We start from the raw sequence: 27377 nt of genomic DNA, 5'->3' as shown, positions 1-27377 counted from the left end.
AGCAAAGGGCCACAGGCTGGAGTGGAACCCGGGCCGCTGCGGCAACAGCCTTGTACATGGGGCGCCTGCTCTATCAGCTAAGCCACCGACGCCCCATACCAGCACCACTTATAATGACTTTAGGAAAAGCTGTTGCCACCCTGTGTCTCAGCTGGACAGTAACTCATGCATTCTTATTTATATATTTTATGTGCTTATATTTGTATCAACAGAAAAATAAATCAGGATTTTGTTTGTTTTGTATTTTTTTAATAGATTTTATTGTGTATTTCTGTCTTTCCACCACAGGCCGTGCCTCTCCTAGGAACACTATGGTAGATCTGAACAGTGGAAACATCGATGTTCCTCCCAACATGACCAGCTGGCCCAGCTTCCATAACGGAGTAGCTGCTGGACTCAAAATAGCCCCTGCTTCACAGGTCAGCCTGAAACCACAGCTCTGTCATGCCTTGTGTTCATTTTTCCACACCTGCAGCTGACTACCTTACATGTTTCTACAGTCTGCCTTGCTGGATTTCTATTCAATTTGTCGTGTATAATGAAAGTCCTCATAATAAATCCTAATGTTTTTGGTGAGGCATTTCCTCCAGTGTTACCATCAGGCTGAGATTTATACTTGTATACAATAAAAATTAATTGACATGAAATGTATTTAGGGCTTGTCATTCCTTGAAACTTCTTTATTTGGAAATATTCAGACAAACTCCCCTTGACATTGTAAACCTTTAAACTCTATTGCAGTAAACAAACCTTCCTTATTCTCGTGCGAATAAATGTGACTTTCTCTTTGTTTGTTAAGGTGGACTCAGCCTGGATAGCCTACAACAAGCCAAAGAGCCCAGAGCTGGCAAATGAGTATGCAGGCTTCCTGATGGCCCTGGGCCTCAACGGACACCTCACCAAGCTGGCCACACTCAACATACATGACTACCTCACCAAGGTAAACACACATGCACCAGGTTTTACACTAGACTTTTTTTTTTTATAGCCAATATTGCCGTTAATATTCCAGAATTCTGGACAAATCCTTGTGTTAACAAATGAAGCAATTCTGTCCATAAAAACATCGTTAGGGAGCTTTAATTTTGAAACGGAAATTTAACTGTCTGTCTTTTCTGAAAACTGCTCACATCACACAGAAAAAATAGGCCAGACTCCAGATCTTTGTGTCCAAAAGCTGAGCAGAAGCTGCGCCGAAGTGGTGCTGCTCAGGCCTGCTGTGTGGCCCGGGCGTCATAGCTTACATTTCAATAGCAATACATCTGATCAAATTAAATAATAATAAAAAAGCCTAATGGAGAAGCAGTCAGTTTAACAGAGTGACTAATCTGAGGTTTAGTGACAGAGGCAAAGGAGGAAAAGGACTCGGTGTGCAAGGTGTTACCGTAAATCACCAAGCCCACTATCCACCGTCTGGCTTGCCATGGTGAAGAAAAGCATACCTTAGATCTGCTCTACGAGGAGACCCGCAGTGTGTTGAAGGTCTTCTTGGAGAACATGATCTATGATGCCATCACCTACTTGGCCATGACCACTGTGGATGCGGCATATGCTCTAAAGAGGCAGGGGCGCACTGTGTACTGCTTCAATGGATAAATAAAATCTAAAATCTGGCCTGCATAATATACATTTATATTCAAGTTGTCTCGGCAAAATATGTTCACACAATATTTGGCTTATTGATATGCCATCTGGCATATTTCCCACTGGACATTTTGGCTGTAGATGTTTTTATCTGCCAGACAACTATATTTTGTACCAGAAAAAAAGCTGGCAAATGCCTGTTAATGTAAACCCTGGCGTCCCCACACAGGCTTACGTAAGGAGAAAATATCTGAGTAGTTGTTTCACACTTTGGTAGTTGGGTAGAAAGAAAATAGTTCTTAAATGAAACTGCTCACAACAAAGTCTGTGGTTTGTCTTGAGTAACTGGGTCATGATTTCTGGAAAGAGACATAGCTGTTGAGTTTTTCAGATGTACTTTATTGGCGCTTTGTGCACCACAAGCTGAGTGTCATCTAGTTCTGGAACTGGAAAGAAGGCAGACATCTCTACGGCCGATATCTCCAAGACTCGACAACTCACACCAAAACAATTTAGACTGATAAATAGCACTACAGGTAAGAGGAAAAATACATACTTTTTATGTGGAGTCCTGTCCCTTTAACGCCCTACAAACGTACATAGGCAGACATATTTTGGGTTTAATGAGCACCTTTCCACCTTAATGCTCAGTTTACAGTAGACGGTGGTCTAAATTACTGTTTTTTACTGCGGTGCAAACACACACAGTAAACACACCAGTCACAAAGAAATGCAAGAAAGGGAAATAAATATGAAGTTAAATACAGTTTATACAAAGGTACACCCATTTACTCTCATTAACTTATGCACACAACTACACACACACCTACACACAGTTCTCTAGATGACTGTAAATGAGAGACGTAAACTCGCATTGGAGCCAAGCAGCCAGTCAGATCGAAACTCTGCCCTATGAGAACTTTGACACAAGATGAGTCCTTCCCACTTTCAAGTGAGAAAAACAACAGGATGCTGCAAGCCAATTCTTATTTTTCTTAATTAAAACAGGCAGTGTAACGACATGGGTAAAGATGAAGGGGAGCCACTGCACCAAATCCACACAGAGAGGATCCACACTGGGTTCAAGATTGATTTAGTTCCCATATAGATTCAGGATATGAATTAAAGCTGCACTACATGAAGATCAAAGAGCTCTCCTTAATTCATTTGTCTTTAAGTTAAATGTAAGGATGCTCTCATACAGATTTCAAAGTACTTGAAATTTGGGGGAAGTCCACAGCCTGAAATGATCGGATTAAAGTATTAATGCTGTCCTGTGAGGATCAGCTCATTTTATATAATCGACCACAAAGATTATTGTACACATTTAATGGTAAGAAAGCCGTTTTTCAGAAGTCGCGAATTTAGGGCTTGGGTGTATTGAGCTATACATCAAAACCCTTAATTAAGCAAACTCGTCTTGTACAGTAATATTTTAATGATAATTCAGTGACACAACACAATCAAAATCACCTAATTCATCCATTATAATGAATGTACAGAAAATTATATTTGGACAAAGACATTAATAACTCTGGGTGACACACTGATTTATAGTCCAAATAAAACAGCAGGAAACTCATTAGAGCTGCACAGTAAAACATGACAAACAGGTGTGTGTAACTGACAGTAAGTCTGAATGAAAACCATGAACGTGTCTCACAGTGAAGCCTGCTTGCAGCTCGTGGTTTTCTGTCCGCGTAATTTCTCTTTTACAGTGAGAATAGAAACTAACATACTTTGGATCAGTTCATCAGAATTGTGTATGGTTGTGGTTTTAGACAGAAGTGTGTGTGTGTGTGTGTGTGTGTGTGTGTGTGTGTCCCTTGTTTTTTTAAGCATCCCAGTGTGTTTGCCTTGTTGCTGGAGCCTTTTGCAAAGACAAACTGAGCCAATGTAATGTGTTTTATTTGTTTTTATTAATTGTGGCTTTACAATCTGTGTTGTTATTTATTTAAAAGAAATGTGTGGGTTCTTTAGTCTCACCTTAAAAGGGTTACATTTATTTTTTATCTTTAAGATCTCTTAGTGGCACGGTGATGTAGTGGTTAACAGTGTCGCCTCACAGCAAGAGGGTTCCTGGTTTGAACCCAGGGTGGGGGAGCCCTTCTATGCAGAGTCTGAATGTTCTCCCTGTGTCAGTGTGGGTTTCCTCCAGGTACTCCAGCTTCCTCCCACAGTCCAAAGACATGCAGGTTAATTGGTGACTCTAAATTGGCCGTAGGTGTGAATGTGAGTGTGAATGGTTGTCTGTCTCTATGTGTCAGCCCTGTGATAGACTGGCGACCTGTCCAGGGTGAACCCTGCCTCTCACCCAGTGTCAGCTGGGATCGGCTCCAGCCCCCTCGTGACCCTCAACAGGATAAGCGGTTATGAAAAATGAGTGAATCTTTAAGATCTGTTCTCTCTGAACCTACTTTAGAAATTAAACTAGCAAAAAAAGACACTTCGTTGTTGTTTTGTCCAGGGTGTCTGCAGGTCCTTTAAAGGTTTTAAGATTTCTTAAATTCAATTTCATAAATATTAGGCCTTAAACGTCATTAAATAATTTTAATTGCCACAAATATTTTATCAAATTCTGACGTTACGAATCTTTAAAACTGCCACTGAGCCTGATACTGTCTTTTTATGTTATACATGAACATGTTGGCAAAATGTAGATGCACCTAACTGGTAAATGGACCTGCACTTGTAAAGCGCTTTTCTAGTCTTCTGACCACTCAAAGCACTTTCACACTACTTGTCACATTCACCCATTCACACACACATTCACACACTGGTGGCTGAGGCTACCATACAAGGTGCCACCTCCTACTCAGTAACCATTCACACGCTGTCACACACAGATGGAGCAGCCGCCGTGAGCAATTTGACTATCCTTTACAAAATTAGTAGTCATGAATATTCTTAGCATATTGTCCACTGAATGACAAAAAGGAAGAGTTTATAAAGCTTACTTATTGAAGAGCATATCAGTCAGTAACACCAGTGGAGTTCAGCGTTTTGGCAGTGACTGGTGATTGGAACTTGTAATTTTAATGCAGAGCAGAAATAATAGATAACCAATTTCAGACTGTTGGTGTAGGTACATGTAGGCTGAGCGCGGTATGCCTTTGTGATTATTAAAAACGCACACAGGTGATCCGCAGGGGTCTAATGAAAACTGTCAGTCATGCTGAGCTGAGGTGTGGATGCTGGTTGAGCTCCTCAGATATTGAAATCCCAGTAAGAGGTGATAACACTGGAAGTAATTTGTTCTGCTGCGGCAGGTATTCAGCGCACAGGGACACCTCACGCTGTGTGATGTGCTGTACACATTTTACGTAAACTGACTAGTCTTTGAAGAAATCGCTTTATTTGTAGAAAAAATACCTCAGATCTCAGCTTTTGAAATGTTCAGAAACCGCCTCCTGTGTTAAAGTTGTGCCAGTAAGTTACAAATATTTTTTAAATTATGTTCAGCCGTCTTCGACACCTCAAATCCACTGACATGTCTGTTCTGCAATGGTCCAACTTTTCACTGTTGCTTTTCAGGGCCATGAGATGACCAGTATCGGGCTCCTTCTGGGCGTATCCTCAGCCAAACTGGGCACCATGGACATGTCAATTACCCGCCTGCTCAGTATACACATCCCTGCCCTTCTCCCGCCCACCTCCACTGAGCTGGACGTACCACACAATGTTCAGGTAAGAGTGAGTGTGCATACTTAAATAAGAAGTGTATCAGTGCAGTGAGGAAAAACTTTAATTGTAGACCGTGAAATTGCGTTTATTGTAAGTGATTATGTACGACCGAGTGAGTATATGAGTAATTACACGGCTATTAGTCTGCGTGTGTTTATGCAAACTGTTACTAACATCTTCAAGAATGTACAAATTACACACAAACAAAAAATTAACTGATAAGCATTCAATTTTTTTTCTGTCTGCTCTACAGGTCGCTGCTGTAATTGGCATCGGGCTGGTGTACCAGGGAACGGGACACAGACATAATGCTGAAGTCTTGCTGTCTGAGATAGGTGCGTGTGTGTGTGTGTGTGTGCTCAAAACAGACAGATGCCACAAATGCACAACTCTTAAAAACAAAAATTAACTATAGGTTCAAAAGAAGTGCTTTTAACAGGGGATAGCTTTTTAATTAAAGGTCAGCATATCCATTTTACATATGGTCAGAACTTCTGAATAGTGCTGGCAAAAGGCACCAACAGAAATAGAGCTGCTACAATAAATGATAATAATAAACTGTATAAGAAGCATTTTTCACACTTGAAGAGACCAAACAATTGATTAATCAAGAAGCATCAGGTTAATTGATTGTTGATAGCCTGAAACATAAATAAAAGTTAAAAAATGATCTTTATCTCATATTTCTGAGTGTGTTTCTTGCATTTTCTCGTCATGGACAGATGGTATAAATCTGTTTCTTGGCTTCTCTGTGTGTGTCTTTCAGGTCGACCTCCTGGTCCAGAGATGGAGTACTGTACAGACAGAGAGTCCTATTCACTAGCTGCAGGACTGGCTCTGGGCATGGTTTGTCTGGGGGTAAGTCATGCACGAAAAAACACTCTGCAGGCCGATTAATATTTGCAGAAGCATTTTAATGTTGTTTTAACCAAAGGAAGTTCCAGCCGGGTTCGCCATATAACATGGTTTAAGGGAAACTGTCGGTCACAGAGAGTCACACAAAGTTGAACTTAAAATATTTTCCTTTTGATTATATATTCTGGTAGGGCTTTCTCCCTGTATGTTTGCTGAACGTGAACTCCGGAGAGCCGCAACTGCTTTCTCACAAAACCTTAAGTATATAATTGAAACTTTAGAACACAGAAACACTTTGTGCCATTAAACTTCACCGCTGAAGTTTTTGTTTTTTGGCTTGATTTTTGCATTTTGGCATTCACAGTAAGAAGACGATTGATCCACCGAATTTCTTCACTAGAATGATCAGTAGTTTCATTTTAATAGTACACAAGTGAGGTTGAACTTCCCTGGGAAGGCTGAGAGGTGATATACTAAAGTCAAACCTGAAATGAAACCTCACATAAATGTGCTGTCACTTGTCATTCTCGTAGTGATACTTTGTGTTCATGCCAACTGAGGAAGAGGAAGAACGTACATTCTCACAAAGTTTACAATGACCTCTGTATTGTTGTCTCTCTGGCTTTCTGCCGCTGTGTGACATTGTCCCATATTATCTCCTGCTTTTTTTTCTCAACAAAAAATATTTTAATTTCTCTGTCTTTGTCTTGCACCATAATTCCTTCCCCTCCACCTCTCTGTTATTTTGTCACTGTCCTGTTTCCTCCACCTTCTCTTCCCACTCTTGTCTCATCATTTTCCTGTCCCTTTTTGTCATCATCCTCTCCTTCCCTTAACCACCCCCCCTCCTGTCTCTCTCCTTGCAGCATGGCAGTAACCTGATTGGGATGATAGACCTGAATGTTCCTGAGCAGTTGTATCAGTACATGGTTGGGGGCCACCGCAGAGCTCAGGCTGGGGCCAACAGGGAGAGACACAAGTCTCCCAGCTACCAAATCAAGGTAGACAACAAATCCTTTTGTGTTTCTATTAGAAGATGAAAGTGTTATTTCACTGTACTGTAATAACATGTAGAACTTATAAATACATCTTCATGAAGCTGCCAATCTGCTCCATCTTTCTTAAAGTCAAAGAAATTACTCATAACGCTGTTATTTTAGCATTTCACAGCGTAATCATTTCACGATAATGTGTAATGGGTTTATTATATATTAAAGCCTTATAGAGCTGAAGTAATACATCATCAGGGTATTTCACAGATGTATTGTCTCGTCGTTCAGTCTGTTTATTAGTAGGAAGAAATTGCAGCAAAGAAATGTCAGAGATTTGTTTTGAGGTACTGTAAGTCTGAAACTCTGTTGATATTATAAAGTCAGTCCCGAGAGTTTCATAATTAAATCACTGTACACATTGTGTAATCATAAAACGTCATAATGATGTTCATCAATTCACACATCTTTTCAAGTTGACTGAAACACTTAAATTTGTTTCACTTAATTTATACTCACAACAAAACACTGATAGTTACTGTGATTGGCTTGCTAACCAAATATTTGTTTTCTCCAAACATCATTAATGGTCACTCCAGGAGGGTGACACCATAAATGTAGACGTGACGTGTCCAGGGGCCACGCTGGCCCTCGCCATGATCTACCTCAAGACCAACAACAGGTGAGAAAAACAACTGTTTGATCCAGCTATCTCCTCAAGCACAGAAGTAAACAAGAAAGTCTCAGGGGTGCACTTTTCTAAATCACTCGCAATACTTAAAATATTCTCTTGCTGCCACAACTGCTTTTACTTTACAATAGCACCAACGAGCACAAGCTGCACTCGTACCAACTGGGAGCATGTTGTTCAATAATTTGATTGTTGTGTATTTAAAGGAACAGTTTACAACATTTAGAACATTATTATAGCAGTAAACAACTATCTGCTAGGTAAATCTAAGGTGGGGTAATGGCGTCCTGAGCAGAGTGTGAAGTCACGCTCCCTGTGTGTGATGTGATCCAAGCTTCACTGTTCTTTGTTGTGCATGTGAGTCCCTGTGTTTCTTTTCCACTGGCTAGCTATTCGCCACTCTTCTGCACTTATGAGGCGGTTACTGCTGATAACGCTGCCACAACCTATGATGGCGGCATGGCATTCCTCTCCCTCAGTGTTAGCACCGTTAGCTCTGTTAGCACCGTTAGCTTTGTTAGCACTGTTCGTGTTGTTAGCACTGCACGTGCTGTTAGCGCCATTAGCTCTGAACGTCGCAAAGAGCTCTCTTAAAGGAATATTGCTTTATGTCTCAATAAGGCTGTGCAATTAATCGTCTGGTGATCGCGATTACGATATTGAGGTCAAACGATTTCAAAATTAATAAAATCGAGGGTAAACGATTTTTGGTCACGGACGCCTGGAGATGATGTTATTTTGTCTTCTATGGAAGCCGCGCATCACGCATGTGCAATACCGCCCCTCCCCTCCTCTCCTCTATTCACTCCACGAGCCAGTCAAGTAGGTGAACTACAAATAATGTGAGGGGCAGGTGATCGTGGAAGATTTCAAAAACAGCATGCGGAAAATGGCAGAGGGAGAGCGAGAGAGGTTGGTGTGTGTGTGTGTGTGTGTGTGTGTGTGTGTGTGCGTGCGTGCGCAATGGGGCGAAACTCCGCCGTGAGCGATATACAAAGCAGAGGAGAATTGTAAACACGCGACCATGTAGAGACAGAAATGACATGCAGTCGTGTAAACAATATAAGTCATCACGTGCGCCGCATAAACACGAAACAATGTGCTATACAGCAAATAAAAAGGGTTTTGATGTATCACTTAACCACTCCACATTTTATTTCAAGATACAAAACAATAGGAAAATTGACGTTTTAAAGAACATGATGGATGGCTGTGCCACTAAACACCTTGGAGTGAGTATGGTACATTTATAAATAGCAAACTGCATGTGTGGTGCTTTCTACTTTTCAACCATTTCTTGTCCATGTGAATCGAGCAGAACACCCTAACCTGCCTGATGAATAGTTTCATCCCTCAGTGAGTCCAGTTGTCACATTACGCTAGAGGAACAAGACTCCTCCATCTTCCAGCTTTTTGCTATTAGTCAAGAAGCTCCTGTCTTCTTTAAGGATCGTCTGATGCCGTCTGTCTGTTGGCTGAGAGGGTGTTGAAGGAGGCGATTAACACCTCCTTGTCTCTCCCTGGTTCTGTCCACTAGGTCGATTGCGGATTGGCTGAAACCTCCAGACACTTGGTTCTTGCTGGATTTCATCAAGCCAGAGTTTCTGCTGCTGAGGGTTGGTGTGGCACTAGTTGTGTGCATGTGTGTGTGCATATGTGTATGATCATTTTTCCCACCTTTCCATAATCTGGTATATATGTCTCTCTGCCTCCTCTCCTCCTTCTCACCTCTCTACCCTCTCAGACTCTTGCTCGGTGTATTATCATGTGGGATGAAATCCTCCCTAATACTGAGTGGGTCAAGAGTAACATCCCCCAGGTGAGAAAACACATATACATGCACACGGTTCATCAAAGCTACTGCGCATACTTATTGTGTAGTATCTCTTTCCTGATGCACACACAGAAGAACTGGATAGTTAGCAATGGCCACCTTGGACAAACAAGAAAAGAGCATCAACCACTTCATACGCAGAAAATACACTGAAGGGTGTTTGACAAGTTATTAGGACAAAATGCAGCGTGGAAACAACTTAACAACTCCTGAGAAGGAGTGAAAGTGAACCTCCGGCTGCTCCACTTAGTCTGCAGTAAGGGTTCTTGTGTTTGTTGGTCTGCTGCCAGAAAAAGGCAGTGGCTAGATATAAATATGGTTAAAAATATAAATATGTCTGTTGATAAAGTAACAGAAATAGATGTACCGGACATATTTTGGCCCTTTGCAAACATGAGAGTCTCTTTGAAAAATTACATGTCATTATAGGGTAATGGCTGCTGGTTATTAATGTATCAGCGTCTATTCTTTAGAAATATTTTTTTCCAGACTTGTTAGCATGTTGAATGGATGAAGACATACTAGTAACTAGAGTTTTGGCACATTCAGAACACTTTGTCATTGTAACCAGGTACCAAACACTGCACCATAGTTACATAGTCGATCCAAAATTGGTCCGTATTAATCCAGAGGCAAATTTATACTTGCTTAATTTATTCAGCTGTTTATCCACAGTGCAATTTCTTACTTCATATGGTTGAGGTGATTGGATGTTTTTTACTGCAACACTCTCTAGGGCTTGTTGGATTTTGTTTACAGTTTGTTGTACTTTTTAATATCTTTCCAGTAAATCGAAGTGTCTGCAATATGTTTGCAATTCATTGTTTTTACTCATGATTCATTTTGGAGAATTTTATGCCCATTTAAATGTTAGATATGCTAAGACAGCCAGTTACATCATACTGTCTACTGAAAGTAGCAATAAGACAGTTCCTGTTTCTCTACATTTGTTTTGTTTCCAGATCATGAGGGGAACTTTTGACCCTTCAGAAGACATTAACATGGAGACAATGGCGTAAGTGTTTAACCCAAAAATGACTCTGAATCAAACAAATTCTGGAATAAACGTTGAATATTGTTTGTTTTTCGGTGAATTTAGTGTAATACGTGATTTCTTCACGTCACCACTGTAGTTGTGCTTGTGATGTTCTCCGCAGTGTCCTACCACCATGACTGATTATGTTATGTGTTTCTCTCAGCCAAGCCCAAGACTACATTACTGCTGGGGCCTGTATGGCACTGGGCTTACGCTTTGCCGGCTCAGCCAACTCCGATGCCTTCGACTGCCTTTACGAGTTTGCCAGGACTTTCATGAAGATCATGTCCTTCGCTGGTACAGCTGCCGTTGTAAGTGTTTGTATAAGTTTCTATGGCTTAACAGGATTATCACAGTCATGAAAACTGCTGTGTTGCCTGATAAACTTCAGATGATTCCTTATATTTTTGTTTGCTCTCTTTTTCTCTGTCTGTCAATGCATGTGCTGGTTACCTTAGCAGACGGGTTATTACAACCTTCAGACTGGTCTGTCAATGATTCTGTTGGCCATGTCTATGGTGATGGCCGGCACAGGGAACCTGAAGGTCCTGCAGCTCTGTCGCTTCTTCCACAAGCGAACTGGCGGGGAGATGAACTACGGCTTCCACATGGCTCATCACATGGCACTGGGCCTGCTCTTCCTGGGAGGGGGCAGGTAAGATGTTAACATATTTCACAGATTCCCCACAGGAAAAAAAAATACATATTTTTATCTTCAGGGGCAGCTGTGGCTCAGAGGTATTGTGGGTCGTCCACCAATCAGAAGATCTGCTGTTGTAACTTTTACTGCAACTTTCACTGGGCAGTTTCTCACCCCGAATGTTATATATGTAGACAGGAATGCAGAAATGTTTGGCTGTTGTTGTTCTATATTTTTCTTCTTCTCATGAAATCCCATAAAAAATCTAAAACTGACTGCTCCACCATGTCTGTGGCACTCAGCTTCAGGCCCATTGGTTCTTACTGACAAGATACATTGGTAGAAATGTCTCATAAATATATACTTTCATTCTTTTTTTTTTAAAGATGCTCAATAATTTCCTAAAACATCTGGGCACTGTAGTTTTTAGTAAACTATACTTAAAAAATACAACATTTGTTAGGGACTGTTTCAGCTGTGGATTAATATAAATTTGGTGCTCAAGGGATTTTATATGGCAGCAGGACTGTGTGTGCAAGATGGACTGAAAATAAATTACACCAGTGCTCACAGTGATAAAGGAATATGTCACCCAGTGCAACGATGTGGCTCATCTGTTTGTACCAGTTTGTGGACAACATGAAAGCCTATGACACAGAGGAATAGAATATGTCAGACTTTGGCGAGAAAGGCTTCTTAGATCAATTCCTTCTTTGAGTTGGTCTTCTAATGGGATTTGTTGATTATAGGGAAAATACCAAACAGGCCACTGTGAACCTTCAGTTGAGGACATGGCAGGCGTGGAGGAGACTTGTGCACATGTAAAATACTTGCAAGCATACAGTACATGCACAAGAAGAAGTTAGAGGGTGATCGTTTTAAAACATCCAAACCTCACTGACATTAGTCAGAGTAGTTAAAATACAGGCAGACACACTTTGGATTTTGACTCATGATTCTCTGATGTAGACACCAAGGTTAATTATGTTTTAAGTGTAGCCATTCAAAACACACCTGAATCGCTGCATGCCAATGAAACCAAAATTGCACACACAGAAACACACTTACCAGATTTGGGTCTGTTGTTTCTGGGAAGGACCAGGTATGCCATGTGGTTTAGCCATTCAAATACACACAAGCCTGTTTTGAGTGCTGCCTTGTGCATAATGAATGACATTTGCACACACACACACACACACACACACACACACACTCAAACCAGGTTCCTCCAACCACTGACCTTGGCCTGCGTATTTTCAAGAGAAACAACGGCTCCCACTCTCATTACATGTCGCAAATGTTTCCACACCTACAGCCGTAATCAGATGAACCTTTTGAGTTTATTTGGATCGTGTTTTAATTTAGACCTGCCAGCTGAAAGCCCACGCAGCAGCAGCCACTGGGTTTGAATGTCATGCACCGTAGTGTCTATTATTATGAGTGTGTTGCCGTGGGTCTGCGAAGGTTAAAGTTCATGCCGGTGAGCAGACTCATGCCATGTCATTGTTGCATTTCCTTCATTCTCTCCCTCTGCTTGTCTGTCATTCAGTCTCTCACCCGTTTGCACTGAAAATTTTGTATTCATATTTGTTTTCTACACACTTTATATCGCTCCATCACTGCCATTCTATTTTTTTTTCCATTCATTTTCTCACCTGTTTTTCCCCATTACCGCCACTCTGTCATGTGGGTTTCTGTTTGATTTTTTTTCCTTTGTCTTACCCTCCCTCTGTCTTTCTGTTTGCTCAGTTAGTTTCTCTTCCCGTTTATTCAGTTTTTTTCGCAGGAAACTGAAGTGAAAGTTAAGTTTATCCACCCAAAGTAACACATGGCATGTAGACCTAATGATAGCTACAGCAGCCTGTAGGCTTTGCCTGTCCTTTCCATATTCGCATTGGTTTCCTGTGAGTTATCTGGTTTCCTTCTAAACCAAACACTAACATGTGAGGAATTATAAATACTTCTGTCATTGCCTTTCACCAGAACACTGACCTCAGAACTGGAGTTGGTCCCTGCATGCTGCCCACTAGAAGTGTGGGTCAAATTTACAGCGCAAACTTCCCCACTCTTACTAATATAGTATAACTTTACACATCCATATGGGTAGAAATAGTAAAACAGATACACGTTTTTTTTTCTGCACATACTGGAAGGCCACACATTAGATGCTGGAAATGATGAGGACAGCATTTAAAAAGAGTGACTCAGAACAACTGGTTGTTCGCTAGAAATCCTCCTTTTAATGGCTCCATTGTCCTGTCATCATGGCAGCAGCGGACCTAACCCTGAAAGCAGGAAGTTTCTAACGTTGCTGTTTGTCCGTTTGAAAGTTGTGAAACTGCAGATTTCATTTAAAAGTCAAGGGAAAAATGTGATAATATTGGTACAAAATATGAGACCGTAGAGCCCTCACTATTTGATCAGTGTGCTTTATGGAAGCAGCAAATATTTAACCGTATTTGGTGAAGAGAGTGGAGCAGTTTTCCCAAACTTTTGAGCTTAGAACATATCAATATCTACTTGCAACCTCTTGTGATAAGTTAATGGTTGTGCGGCTAGTTCAAAAGATGATTTCTCCTTTTCAGGATGTTTACATTGAAGGATTTTTATAAGCAGGAGGAGGTAAAAGTATCCAGTGCTTCACAAGAAAGTAGGAAAAAGTCTTGTCTAATTTTGTGTAACAGAAAAGTGCTGTATACTTTTCTTTCTTATACCTATAAACATCCTGTTGTAGTGCTGCAACTATGATTCTTTTGGTCTATAAAATGTCAGAATTTGTGAAAAATGGCTACCACATTTTCCAACAGCCCAACATGATGTGTTCAAAGTGTCATATTTATAGTCCAGAGCCCAAAGATGTTCAGTTTAAAAGCATCAACTTCTCAGAATTGCGAATCTGAAACTAGGTAAAAGGGACGATTTATTGATTATTAAAACAAATGCAGATGAATTGTCTGACTATTTGTTTCAACTTCGATCCTGTGACTCATTTGTGGGTCCTCTAGGGAGATCCCGACCCTCAATTTGAGAACCACTAGTAGGAGGAAACCTTTAACAGAAGGTCTGGTAAATCAAAGTGTAGTCAAATAATTTTCTCTACTTTTTTTATACATGAGGTGACTACTAAAAGATGCTGCTTGTTTGTGATTCTACACATTCAGTTCATTGTGATGCCTGAAATTTAGTCAGATGTCCTGTCTTCAGCCTTAAACTATTTTGAAACAATTGGCAATTTTAATTTTCAAAATGTCAACAGCTAGATATCAGTGTATTAGCAGTGCAAAGATGACAGAAGCATTTGTTATTTAATTAATTTTTTACTCTTCCAACCATCAAAATTGTCAGTTTAGCATCACTCTATTATTCATTCCTCACTGCTGGTGAATTTGGACCAGATTCACTCTAAAAACTGCTGTTTATCTTCACCTTTAACACACTGTGAGTCTCTATTTTAGCATTTAATTGTAAACTTGAGGGGAAAAAATGTAACGAGGCTCTTAAACATGCCCCAAGCTGCCATTTAAATGAAGAGCAGCATCCTTCACCTCAGCTGACTGTTATTAAGTCCTCTCACAAGTAACCTTCCATGTGCAAACAGCCTTTATTGTCTGAATCCAACTTTATTACAATGACTCCATTAGTCAAAGCACACATTTAACTGCCAGCTATTATGTTTAAGAGGCTCTGTCATGGCATGTGATGACGTTAACTAGATTACAACACACCTGGTTTCACTAACGGAGAGGGTTTTTTAAAGAAATGTGTTTTATTTAAAGCAGTGTGCCTTTCAAAACTTGTGCAATGTTGGCTGTGATTTGTGTTATGTTGTAAGTGCAGGAGAAAGCCATTGTTGTATTTGTTGTGATTGTGAAAACTGCAATTTTGTTGTTTTTATTCTGTCCCGACTGTACTTTAAATGCCTGCCACTGTGTGTGTGTCGTCGACTGTTGCAACACATGGGCAATTTTAGTGCACACTTTGCTGTTGTTTGTGGTAAGCGGTGAGAGTTTAATGGTGTGTGCATGCAAGTGAGAGAAGGGAATCTATTTTCAGTATTTGTGATGTCTGATTCTGTTAGGTACACCCTGAGCACCTCCAATTCAGCCATCGCTGCTCTGCTGTGCGCTCTGTACCCACACTTCCCTTCTCACAGCACTGACAACCGGTAAGACTGATAAACATACATTTTGATAACAAGACTTTAATTAAATAGTGCTTTAAAAAAATCAAGATATACCACATCTCTCCTAACATGAAATTTGTGGCATTGTTGTAAAACCTTTAAGATAACATTTACACCATCATGCACATTAAACCTGCCTACTGCTCCATGGGATCTAGATAAATGAAAATCCTTAAAGTGGATCATGGGTTTTGGGATACATTATTCTCGTGTTAAATTAACCTAAACATAATATGAAGTTAAAGCAATTAATACATAAACAATGTAGCTACTGTCAACAGTTTTTCTGTTGAGCGACATTATACAGAAGAACATTAACATGCCTTTTACTGTCAGTATGTATTAATGTCTGTCTGTCTTTATTTTATTAATAGATTATATATTTGATCTGTCGACTGTAATCTAAAGTTGTGTGTTGACGCTGCTCTTGTTGCTGCAGCTACCACCTGCAGGCCCTACGGCACCTAGCTGTGCTTGCCGCAGAGCCACGCCTGCTGGTCCCCGTGGACGTGGACTCCCTGAAGCCTTGCTACGCCCTCTTAGAAGTCACCTACAAGGTAAGTTCATCAAGGCTGGTCAGGCTGACAGAGGTAGGCACAAAACTGTGAATACAGAAGAAGCTCCCATCACTCCTGAGCTGCCCTTCCCTTGAGCATGGCACTTGTCCCGACACTGCTTTAGTGTAGAGGCTGTTGCGTAGTTTGTCTTTAAAATGGTGTGAATCAAAAACAGAATAAGATTTGTTGTGAAGTAGGTTTTCTTTTACAAGGAATTTGCTTTTCTGTTTCATGCATACATTAAACATAAATTAAATATATTATAAAGAAATAGAAATAAAGGGCAAAGTACCGCAAAAGTTAAGAACATAAAGATAGGACAGAAAAAATAACAATAAAAAGATACCATAAAAACTTTAAGCCTGTATACTCTTTTTACCTTTTAATCTGTTTAATAGAGCATGCCCCAAAACCATATGTACAGTTTGTACTTTTTTTCTGTATTATATCATGCACTTCCTCCCTTTCACGCTCTCTCACTCTACGTCACATGTGCTTTTAAATTTGTCCCATGCTGCACTTCCCCATGACAAGCGTGAACACACTAGCACAAGCTGTGACGTACAGTATGTGCTGGTTTTAGGTCATTGCTGTCCACCAAGCTAACACGTTCTGGTTTTCTTTTCATCAGCGTTACTGCTGTCAGCGGGAGGGCTTCCTCAAACTCACAGTTCAGACACTTGAGGTGTAATTTGTGCAGCTTGCTCACACCATTCACCCAAGGCCAGCTCACTACTCACAACCACTTATCTAACCACTGATGAGGTAAAAAAAAAAAAGCATTTTCCTACCACTGTAAAAACAGCTATATTGGTGGCATCTCAGTAACATTTATGCTTGACTGCTGGGCATTTTGAGTGCAGTAGTTTTCTGCATTTTAATTCCAATTTTTAGCCAGTGGTTGCTTGTTTTCCTGGAGTCCCTAAAAACACGCAAATATACATGAGATACAACAAACATGAAATGATTATTTACACAGTTTGATAAAAGAGCACACTGGTACATGACCCAAAAGGGGTTGAGAATGATTACAGAGTTAGATGTTTACTTTCGAACCATATTAAATAGAATGCACCGATCAGCTAAAACTTTAAAACCACTGGTGGGTCAAGTGAATAACACTGATCATCTTGTTACAGTGCAATGGTCTCCTTCTGTCCTGGCATTCATGTGGGTGCAACTCGACTCGACTTCAACCCTGCGAAAACTGTTTTGGGTTAGCCCGAGGAATGAGACCTCAAGGCATCAACCTGGCCTCCAGATTTTTAAGATCCCAGTTTGATCGAACATCTGCGGGACATGCCGGTACCCCAGAGGTACCCCCAATCCATGTTGGACACTTCTTAGATCATACTTGGCTCTGACCTGTCGAGGCATGGACATAGGACCTAAGGGAATGTCCTATGATGATTGGGACTGGGGCGTTGGAGGTGGATTCTTGGAGTCTGTAATTGGGATCTGGGGAATTTGCAAGCCAGGTCGATTCTTTGAGCCCTTTGATGCCGTCAGTTCCTTCAATTTGTGCGTTACAGAAAGACTGTGATATTGAAAACAAGATTGGTCAGTCTTAGGCACTGACCTGATTTAGGTCCCTTGTGGCCTGAGGGAAGAAGCTCTTCCTGAGCCTCTCAATGCTGGCCTGGTGTATCCGGTACCTTCCTTCCGACCTCAGGGAGAAAAGGCAGTTATCCGGGTGTTTGGGATCTTTAATGAATCTCCTGGCCTCATTCTTGCATCGCTTGGTGTAAACATCCTCTAGGCAGGGTAGAGCAACGTCTATTGTGTGTTCAGCTGAACAAACCACTCTTTGCACAGCCTTGCTGCTCTGTTCGGTGCTGTTTCTCTACCAGGCAGTGTTTACCGTCAGGATGCTCTCAGTGGTGCAGGAGTAGAAATTCCTCAGTATTTGAGGGGATATCCAGAAATTCCCTGAGCATCTAAGGTGAAACAGTCGCTGCCTTGTCTTTCTCACCACTGAGTCAGTATGCAGCGCACAGGTCAGACCATCAGTGATGTGGACATGAAGGAACTTGAAGCTGTCCACCCTCTCCAACGAGGACATGTTAATACCTAGGGTGGCGTAATTCCTTCCCTGCTTCTTCCCAAACTCCATCATCAGTTTTGCTGACATTTAGGAGTAGGTTGTTTCCCAGATACGGGCAGATCAAGTTCTCTACTTCCTTTAAGTCGTCCTTTTCATTGTTATCTTGGATCAGGCCCATCACAGCTGTGTCATTAGCAAACTTAATAATGGCATTGGAATCTAAAGTGGCTGCACGTGGTGTTAAACATGAGCAGCAGTCTTGCATAGCTCCCTTTCTTGTCCAGATGAGACAGGGTGGTGTGGAGGAAGTGTGGGTCCAGTGTGCAAGGTAGTGAGGGGCACATGTAACCCTTAGCCAGCTGATCAACGCACTTCATCAGTACACAGGTGTGCCACTGGGCAGTAGCTATTCAGACAGGTTGGTCATGTTTTCTTGGGCACAGGAATGATGCTGGACTTCTTGAAGCACATGGGTATGACAGACTGAGCCAGTGACAGGTTGAATATCAATGTGACCACCGGTGCTAGTTGGTAAGCACATATTTTGAGGACCTGCCAACTGATACCATCTGGTCCTGCTGCTTTTTTGGTGTTGACACGCTTAAAAGCCCTCCTGACGTCATGCTCAGAAAAAGCCCCAGCTGGCACCAGACGTCAATATGACGTCAGAAAGACGCTGAACTCTTAAAGTGGACAGATGTTTAATTTTGGTTGGAGTGAAAATTGGTTGACAGTATTTTCACGTTATGTGGACGTTAACATTATGATGTTTTAAATGTTGTTATTCTATGTCAAGATGATGTCGGCACGAGACGTTTGGAATACACTGGATTTTGCTTACTTAACACCACAACTTTAAAACCAATAAAACATCGACATCATCTGTCATCGGTATTAAAGTCAAATTGACTTTGGCATTGGACATTTTCCTGACATTGAAGCTTGGTCACCCGATGTCACAACCTAAGTTCAACCAGCTGAGGGTTGATAGGTTTTAAAGGTGCATTTGTCCATCCATTAACCTCTGCTTCAGCTGTTTTTGCTTGTTGGCTGCTGATGCAGTGATACTCTGGTTGGAAAAGTCGCTAAAACTGGTTGGGATTGCTGAGAACAAACTGTTTAAAGCTTTTCAAATCCAGTGGAACCCACAAGGAGTTCTGTTTCCTCTTTGTTCTGCCAGTTCTGGAGAGGAGCCACTGTGGCGCAGTCCGCAGTGGTTCAGACTTCCGGGTTTTGCGTGACCGAATCTTGCACAAGACTAGAGTGTGCCCATTCCTTTTGGCCACAGTTATGTCATTGGGAATACGTGCGCTCTGTCACAACCATTTTCATGTGAAGCAGGAAGCAGACATACACTGGCACCTTGTTCTGATGCCCCAAAAACACAAAGTTAAAAAAAAAACATCCATCCATCAAAATGTTTAACCAGAAAATTAGATGCTTAGATGAGAATGACTGCAGATGTTCTTCCAGTGTGCCATATTTACGCAGCTATTATTCTACTCCAGTCTATCTGGAGTGCCCCAGATTTTTTAAACATGTATACTGGACAGCCATTGTTGCAATACTGTAATTGTATCTTTAGAGATGCAGTAAATAGCTCCTGAATTACAGGATCAGTAATTTCTAAATATCCCTCAGTGAGGCTTTGTTCCTGCTCTGTGTAGATGTGGCTGTTTCAGAAGTCGTGCCTTTCTTCAGCACTGTGAGCATTGTTTGTAGCTTTGGTTTTTCATTGAGCATAATGATTTCAAGCCTTACTGATTTTGCAAGGAGTCATTTGAAAGAGAAATTATGTGTTTCAAAATTGTTCTTTAAAGCTTTCAGTAAACAATAGGCTATTATTGTGGCTGTCTACTAAAGCACAATGTGAGACCTTTTATAGAAAGTGGGAAACACTGTGAAGAGTAAAAGTGTGCACATCCAACAGAAGGGTAAGCAGTAGAGTTTTATAGAAGCAAGATGGCTTGTAACTGGAGGTTTTCATATGTTAATGCCGGATCTCCTGGAAAAATCTTGTAGAGGACAATTTCATCACATTTGCTCCCTGTATTGGCATGTTTCAACTACTGTGCCTTGACTACCACTTGGATCTATATGACATGTCAGGTGTGGGCCACAGCATTAAATCGTGACACTCTGCAATGCAGCTAATGTGTGTAGTACTGTACTGAAGGCTTCCATAACCTGGTTGAATTTTAGAAGTATTTCCAGGGGTATTTCTGTGTCGTTTTATCACAAATAGAAACGAGGTAGAGAGATGTGCAACAAAGGTCCCTGTGTAGACGAGAACCAGGGACATTGCCAGCCACAACACCACAGTGGATTTAAGCTACAGTATTTCCACATTTCAAGGATGGTAGAAGGTTAAGGATGAAGGTTGTTGTCCACAGAGGCGACCACCTCTGACAGGATTCCTCACTTCAATTTAATTCACCGCAGAAAGCTCAGCTTGACACTGAGAACATCATCAGTGATTATGTCGCCCCTTGTGTGAAAGAAATTCAAACATTCATACATGTTTTGTGCTGTATGAGAGTCTAATAAACAAAAATATTTTTGAAAATGTAAATATTTGAAAAAGCCTACAAAAACTGAATATGAATTTTGATTAATTCATTCTGTGAGTATTTGGGAAGTGCCGTCCCTCGGGAATCAGCTTTCGGCAGTCTTTGTGCAACAGTACAGATGGGGCTGGGAGCAGGTCTGAAGTACACAGCTACACATCACCGCTGTCTGGACACTGGACCACATTCGCACAGGATGCCGCCAAAATCATACTGTTCAGAGCCAGCAAAAAACATTGTTCCTTGTAAATGTTTTTCCCCCAATAAATTAATATAATATATATTATTATAGTGCAGCCCGTAAGAATAACATTATATTTCAATGGGCGCCTCCCTTTAAAGGTGTTCCGAGCACGTCCAACTGGTGGGAGGCCCTGGAGCAGACCCAGAACGCGCATACATACATGCATACATATCTCATCTGGCCTGGGAAGGCCTCGAAGTCCCCCAGGAGGAGCTGAAAAGCGTTGCTGGGGGAGAGGGACATCTGAAATATTTTGCTTAGCCTGCTGCCCCCGCAACCCGGCTTCGGATAAGCGATTGAAAATGGATGGATGGATGGATGGATATATATCATATATAAATATATCACATGAATACATAGCCTTCAGTAACTGCTGTATTTTTTATATAGGTTTACGAATTACACACATAACTTTAGACTGTATCATATATACAGTTTTGTTTCCAACAATTTAATGGCGTATGCAAACTTGGATTATTTTCTGGGAATTAGTGAAGTTTGTGTTAGGGGCTGTGGTAGTCTGTATTTCTTCTTCTTGGTAACATTATATGTAATTAGAGTAAGCTGTTTAATTGCTGCATGAGTGAAGCAATATAATATGCAGCAATACTGAGTATCAGTGCACTTTGATGTAGCTCCAGTGTGTTTACAGATCTTACAGTTAAGCTTTGAGCTGTTAAGGTGTGACCCTTTGTTGTTGTGTTTGATGTCATGATGCCATTTTCTGTTTCAGGAGACCAGGTGGTATGATGAGACGACGGTAGAGTTGATGGCTCCCACCATGCTTCCTGAGCTGCACCTTCTCAAACGGGTGAGAACACTTCACAGCTTCTGGACTTTGTAGTCCAGTGGACACTAGACCGTTCAGTGAAGCTTGCTCTCTGCTGAGGATTAACACAGTGATTATATTGCCCAAATGATTGAAATTAAGCAAGCCCTGATATCTTAATCCTTTAATCTTTTAATTTGTGTTTATTTATTTATTGCAGGTAAAGGTGAAGGGGCCACGATACTGGGAACTGTCCGTAGACCTCAGCAAAGAAACACATCATCTAAAGTAAGTATTGGGTAATCTGTTAAAAACTTGTTTCGTCAGTCAGATGAAATCACTAAATAAGCAGTGTGTGAAAATAATTGGAATCCACCTTTGCCTTTTTGTGCTACAGATTGAGTAGTGGAATCTGGGGGGGGAGCCCTGATGTCATGTATTGACTCACTGGTTGACAGATTTAAAGGACAACCTCTTGTTTGTACATCTCCCTCAGGTCCATCCTGTCCAGAGATGGAGTGTTGTATGTGAAACTCCGGGCTGGCCAGCTGCCTTACAAAGATGACCCTCAGGGCTGGAAGAGCCTGCTGGCCTCCACCGTCAACCACCGCAGCTCTGGAGTCAGAGCCTTCAAGGTAAACACATGGAACTGTCGCACATACCAAACAACACCCATTTCCATCATTTGAAGTCCATTAAGCTTCTGTAGAGTAATCTGATGGTAATCTAGTAGGGAAATATAATTTATTATCATGTGTGTTCTCAGTTCTTCATTATTAAAACTTAATTCTGGAAATGTTCAGAGAAAAAAATAGAACCAAATTTGCAGTGTATCTTTTGACAGTGTTGTACTTTTGCCTTTAATAACATTTTCCTCAATAGCTGGGTGTGAGGCACGCCAGCACATTTAGGAAATACGTCTGCACCAATTGGCTATAAATAGAAGAGCAAGGAATTGAATAGATCTCCTCCCTGGTGGCTGGTTGTGTTCAGCCTTGGCAGGTTGTCTGGCAGGCAGCTGTGTGGTTGACAGACTATTACTGGTTTCCTGACGGCCTCAGTGTACGCTGTCAATAGACCCGCAGGTCCGGAGGGGAACAAAACAAAACACACATTATTTATTCCGCCATCCTCACTGTCCCTTTTCCCCTTCCCCCTTTTCTTCTTATGCAGTCATCTTACCTTCGTCTCTTGACCACATCTCCTTGTACCCTCATATCCTTCCTTCATTCTCTATAATTCCTTCATGTCTTGGTTCTTGTTAATAATTTTTCTTATGTGTTCCTGCAGCCTGAAGCCATCTCTACCTTCACCTCAGAGCCTGCTTTGGTCTCTTTTGCAGAGTTCTTCTGTAAAACATCTGAGGAAATCAAAGATGTGAGTTTATCATGCAGAAATAGCTGTGGGAGAACTCTGAAGTCAGTTTTGACTCTTATTTACATGCCCTTGCAGTCATTTTACTTTCCTGAGAGAGCCTGTGGCTGGTTTCACTCGTCAAACCAGTCTAAAACAATGTATTAAACCATGTTTTCATCATCCCAGCTTAAATTTTGAGCTTTAAGTGTTTATTTTTTCAAGAAACCTGAATGTAATACAGCTTAGTATACATGCTCCTCGGGACTGTGCTACAGCAGCTATTCATAAATCCGTCCCTAAGTTATGATGTAAAACATCCTGAATTTTTAGTAACTGCCAGCTAGTTTCAAATGAATGTTTTACAAAATAGGTTGCACCATTACAACTTAAGGAATCCGAGCAAGTAAGGACTTCAGTGACGTGTTAATTGGTTGTCAAGAAACATCTGTAACAATACAGCAAATTTAGGGGGTGGTTGATGTCAGTGAAGATGAACTGTCAGTCCTCGATTAATGTAGCTCTTGCTTTGTTTTATTCATCCATACAAACATGGAAAAATTGTTTCAGAGTTAATAGTAATCATGTATTTTAAAATATGTTGTAAATTTTCAATTACACCAACCAAACCATTTAAGTTGTTTGGTAATTGTAAGTATTTTGATTATTTTGGTGAAATGTAGTGTAATATTTCTCACTTTACATCTTTATTAATCAATAGTTTAATCAAATGTCAGATCACATGTGTCAGCCATCTTACATTTTACATATTCCTCTCTTATTTCAACAGGCTCTGTATTTAGCAAGCTGTCATCAGCGTTGTCAGTTGACTCAGTTACGTAACAGCTGCTGCTGGCAATTAGTTGGTGCAACTGTTGGCAATAATTAGTCTCTACGTCAGAGTTAGTTTGTGTGGTGCAACTTGTTTTAATGTAGTGATGCGTAAATGTCCATTCAGTAACAGTTTATGTTATCTCTAAGCTAAGACCTAATGATCAGCTGGTGCTTTATCTCACTCTGAGATTTCTGGAAAAACATTATTGGGAAGTTTGGTAAATTCGATTCAAGTCTGAGTGTATCAATTTTACAATGCTGGTAACATGTATTTAATAGCCTGATTTACAGCTTCAGTCCTATTATAGTGGAAACATTCCCCCATTTAGAAAAGCATTAACAAACCAGGAAGGAGTCAAGTTCTTCTCTCCTGGAGGTGCTCTGACTTTAATTATGGAAAGTCCCGAAAAGGTCATTGAACGTTTTACCAGCGCCAAGATGGAAATGAAACTCTAATTCACACTTTGCTCGACATTAGTTTTGAGTTAGTGTGTGGTTGGTCTGGCTATCACTACAGAAACTCTCTGCTCTGTTGAAACCTGGCTCCAAATGCTTCCCTCCCAGCCGGTGAGGGAAAACACCCACACATGTTTGTTGTTTTTGTCAAAAACAAAATGAACATATTTGTATTCATCCCACATCCCTGCTAATATTGTGTATCCTGAGTCACGTCTTCTTCAGGATGGTGAGTTTAGAAGCATCCACATATCCAGTTGCAGCTATGTGAAAAAACAAATGTTTGGAATATTAAATTTAGACATAAGTGCAAACAAAAAGGAAGAGGAGTTCTTGCCAAAAGCATCATATACCAAAGTCAAGGCTGTTCTCATGTATCAGCTCTTGATAAATTATGTCTTTAGCTTGCCTATTAAAACATCCAAATGCATGCAAAAACATTGAATATGTCTGTAATTAAGACCTCACATCACAGAGTGCAGAATGATTTTCCAAAATTCCACTTTGTCTTTTAGTAGAGATTCATTAAAAGTAAAAGCAAATAAGACGTGTTGACCAGACTCTCTGTCTGTTTTCCTATATTTTTATGTGATAGATTGTGTTAAATGAACTGACAACCTGAAACATTTGTCTGCATTATCCAACAAGTTTCCAAGGTTCAGCGATGCCTGTGGTCTTGATAGAGATCTGGGAAATAATGTGAGAAAGACGGTCAAGCATGACTTCACCTCAGAATGCCAAAAAAACAGATCTGTAAACGAGATTAATGGAGAAAACGTCTCTGATGTGCAGCTGCCTTAAATCCCCTGGAAATATGGTTTTAAAATCACAAATACATACATTTTTCATGTGAAATACCCAGAACGGTTCTCATATTGTGTGCGTGTAGGATCCCATCGCTCATAGCAGAAAGATGTTCGAGAAAATAGTTTCAGAGACCTAAAATGTGGCACACTGAGAGCAGCACTTCCCTCTGCTTTAAAGACAAGGTAACTTTATTTGTAAAGCACATGTGGCACAGAGTAAAAATAGATTTTCTACAGTGGATTGGCATGACCGATGCTCAATCTGCGTATTAATCACTTGACTCCTATTGTCTGAGTAAAGAGGCTGCTCCGCTTAATTAGATGGATTGCACAGAGGTCACGTGTTTCAGCTTAAACAGTAAAATGGAAGAAAATTTCTCTCTGTACTTGAATTTAATGACACAGCACTTTTGAGTCCTTGAATTTCATTCACAAAACCTTCAAGGTCATTTGAAAGTCATTCAGTTTGTGTATAATGCTGTTTAGAAAAGCACAAACATGAATGCACTTACTGGTGTACAAGGAGTGTTTACATCTAAATGCAAAAAACGAGAGGAAACAGGAACTCTCATGTGCAGATCAGGAAGAAATTAAACCAGGATGCTTGCATGCAAATTCACCATCAGGTCTCCATCTGACGAACATGATGAATGTGCTCAAATAGAGAAGTGCAAAAAGTTTCCTAACTTCACCGTCATCCATGTGGGAATGCAAAATATAGAAAAACATGAATCTGAAAAAGGAAAATTGATCATAATCCGAAACTTAAACTGCAACACATCAAACCAAGCAGCAGAAAAAAGGATTCTTGAGTAAATTGCTAAACCGTAGCTGCTAAACAAACCTAAATGAGCTTGGTGTTTTAGGGTTTCTCTGCTGTCATGAACCCATCTTCGTATCCTGAGACTGTCTGTAATTTTAGAGACTATATAATGTATGCACCAACCTCTTGAACACTGTCTCACTTTGTCTGTGTTGTGTTTGCAGAGGGATGATACTCTCGTGTTGTTCTCGGCTATGCTGTATGAATGTGTGACCCAGGAATGTCCAGAGATGCTGCCCACATATATCGCTATTGAGCAGGTAACACACACACCTGCACATACATAGACACACTGAGTTGTGTGCTGATGCTGAGAAATTGTTCCTCCTAAATCTTACTTGTCATTGTTGCAGCATTTTTAGTGCAGTTACATTACCAGGCCTGGCAGGGTTCACTTTGATAGGTATCTTATTTCAAGTTTGTGTCTCCAAATTGATTTTCATTCTTCAGTGAAATCACGTGAAATCAGTTAAACAAGTTCTATGCTTTGGAGAATGATTGGAAAAATGTGAACCATGTGCAATTTGTGGATAACAGGATATAATTGTTCCCCTCTGAGCATTTGTTAGTAGGTGAGTCTGATGGCTGTTGTTGTTAATGTGTTTACCTGTTGCTATAACAGCTATACGTCTATCTATGTATAGCTGTCATGAGCCCAGGAAGCTATACGAAGGAAATGTATAGCTGTCGTATACATATATATATATATATATATATATATATATATATATATGTATATAGACATGTATTATGCTGTTATGCTGAGTTCTTAGTTTCTCTGCTTAGCACTCAGCATTACAGAACTGCTTTGCTTATACTTACATTCAGCAAGACCAAAATACATGTATTGCATGACTGCTGCTGTGGAAGACATGCATGTAATTGTGTTTGTGAACCTGTGTAGAGAAAGGTGTTATGAATAATTGTGGGTCACAGTGACACTAACAGATGTTAACCTTAAGTCACTGGCACAGACAGAAATCCATTCTGTCCACGCGATGGTGTGTTAACCTGTGTCCCCGCCGTTGTCTTTCAGGCGGTGGGTTCTCTGCGTCGGGATGACCTGCTGCAGACCTTCCCTCTGTGGCAGATGCGCCTGGTGGTGGAGTTGTGGGACAGCAGGGTGCTTCAGGGTCCCACCAATCGTCACGACGCACTGCTCACCTCCGAGTTCCTGCCCGTGATGAAGAACATGGTGGATGTGGCGCTGGACAGCTGGCTCAAAGGTGAGGAGGGATGAGTGGGACGGACGGATGGATGGATGAATAGATGGATGGAGGAGTGTGTGAGTGGATAGGAAGTCAGATCAGTAGAGTGAAGACAACATGAAGCACACTGATAAAGGGCTCAGTAATCTCCTGCTTTTCATTAACACACATTTAGCAAAGCCAGTTTTACTACAGACCTTCCCACCACAACCCCCTCTCT

At 40.9% G+C, this 27377-nt stretch overlaps 1 protein-coding gene across 2 annotated transcripts in view; it reads left to right on the top strand.

Moving 5' to 3' along the window:
- Window positions 1-27377, top strand: part of anapc1 (anaphase promoting complex subunit 1) — a 68371-nt gene that overhangs the window by 35239 nt on the left and 5755 nt on the right. Inside the window, exons 32-51 of one of the 2 annotated variants that reach the window (XM_050070871.1) lie at window positions 289-419; window positions 800-940; window positions 5119-5271; window positions 5522-5603; window positions 6035-6126; window positions 6990-7124; window positions 7712-7794; window positions 9341-9419; window positions 9548-9622; window positions 10600-10652; window positions 10837-10984; window positions 11135-11328; window positions 15392-15478; window positions 15936-16053; window positions 21642-21719; window positions 21898-21965; window positions 22174-22312; window positions 22968-23054; window positions 26114-26209; window positions 26986-27175. In XM_050070871.1, coding sequence (XP_049926828.1) covers window positions 289-419; window positions 800-940; window positions 5119-5271; window positions 5522-5603; window positions 6035-6126; window positions 6990-7124; window positions 7712-7794; window positions 9341-9419; window positions 9548-9622; window positions 10600-10652; window positions 10837-10984; window positions 11135-11328; window positions 15392-15478; window positions 15936-16053; window positions 21642-21719; window positions 21898-21965; window positions 22174-22312; window positions 22968-23054; window positions 26114-26209; window positions 26986-27175 — 2229 coding nt within the window. Of the gene's footprint in view, window positions 1-288; window positions 420-799; window positions 941-5118; window positions 5272-5521; window positions 5604-6034; window positions 6127-6989; window positions 7125-7711; window positions 7795-9340; window positions 9420-9547; window positions 9623-10599; window positions 10653-10836; window positions 10985-11131; window positions 11329-15391; window positions 15479-15935; window positions 16054-21641; window positions 21720-21897; window positions 21966-22173; window positions 22313-22967; window positions 23055-26113; window positions 26210-26985; window positions 27176-27377 lie in introns of both variants that reach the window. The other variant, XM_050070870.1, reaches the window with a different exon arrangement.

Source organism: Epinephelus moara, chromosome 19 (assembly GCF_006386435.1).
Source record: "Epinephelus moara isolate mb chromosome 19, YSFRI_EMoa_1.0, whole genome shotgun sequence".
NCBI lineage: Eukaryota > Metazoa > Chordata > Actinopteri > Perciformes > Serranidae > Epinephelus > Epinephelus moara.
Note: the sequence above shows the minus strand (reverse complement) of the source record. Positions and strands in the feature narration are given on the sequence as shown.